The 709-nt window shown below is 46.0% G+C and overlaps 1 protein-coding gene across 1 annotated transcript; it reads right to left on the bottom strand.

Annotated features, from left to right (window-relative positions):
* Positions 1–88: 88 nt before the first annotated feature.
* On the bottom strand, positions 89–489 carry LOC107739436 (phosphatidylserine synthase 1-like). Its single transcript, XM_016551538.1, has 2 exons — positions 346–489; positions 89–263 (listed from the first exon to the last, which is right to left on the bottom strand). Exons 1-2 carry the CDS (start codon positions 486–488, stop codon positions 89–91), a joined length of 318 nt encoding a protein of 105 aa, XP_016407024.1. The 5' UTR covers position 489.
* Positions 490–709: the final 220 nt, after the last annotated feature.

Genomic DNA, 709 nt, shown 5'->3' on the forward strand with positions numbered 1-709 from the left:
TAATTTATGGGCTAATTTTCATTTTCGGGTGAACTAACCCTTTAATAATCAATTTAACTAATCAGACTTTAACTACTTTTATTTTTGATTAACTGGCTGCTAGAGATGCGAGCGGACTGACCTGCCAGATGATCATGAACAGATAGACTCCCGTCACTCTCTGTAAGGAGGACTTGGGGTCGAGCCAGCGCACGTATGTCCAGCTAGCAGGAGTGAACTGCAGCGCTGCGCGCTTGATCTTCCCCGTGGTGCTGTGGATGTCTCTGTGCGGCACAAACACACTCGTTCAGCTCGGTCAGTCTCTGCCAGACGCTCTCAGAAAGCAGTGTTTGAGGGGTTTCTTACTTGATGCTGGCCCAGTGATACGTGCGCATCTCCAGGAAGCGGCAGGCGGTCATTCCCAGCCAGATCCCTCCGCCGTTACACAGCAGGATATCCAGGATGACCTGATCCCACCAGCACTCCGCGAAATTCGGAAGAAGATGCATGAAGAAGAGCTGTGCGGAGAGATTGCTAGAGTTATTGTGTGTGAGCTGTGCGGAGAGATTGCTAGAGTTATTGTGTGTCTCGTCGACCCACAAATGATTTCAGCTGTTTCTGCCATTAGCATATTTCTAACGAACAAAGTGAAGCCGTAAGAAGCAGTTTTTAAGAAGTTAACTTAAGTAGTTTTAACAATTTTATTAATATATTGTGGTATTTATTTTAA

The sequence above is a fragment of the Sinocyclocheilus rhinocerous genome, unplaced genomic scaffold, assembly GCF_001515625.1.
Source record: "Sinocyclocheilus rhinocerous isolate Xijiao unplaced genomic scaffold, SAMN03320098_v1.1 scaffold43200, whole genome shotgun sequence".
NCBI lineage: Eukaryota > Metazoa > Chordata > Actinopteri > Cypriniformes > Cyprinidae > Sinocyclocheilus > Sinocyclocheilus rhinocerous.

Coding starts and splice junctions, on each gene's coding strand:
- LOC107739436 (XM_016551538.1), bottom strand. CDS start 488: ATGCATCTTCTTCCGAATTTCGCGGAGTGCTGGTGGGATCAGGTCATC. Junction 264..345: donor TATCACTGGGCCAGCATCAA/GTAAGAAACCCC, acceptor TGTGCCGCACAG/AGACATCCACAGCACCACGG.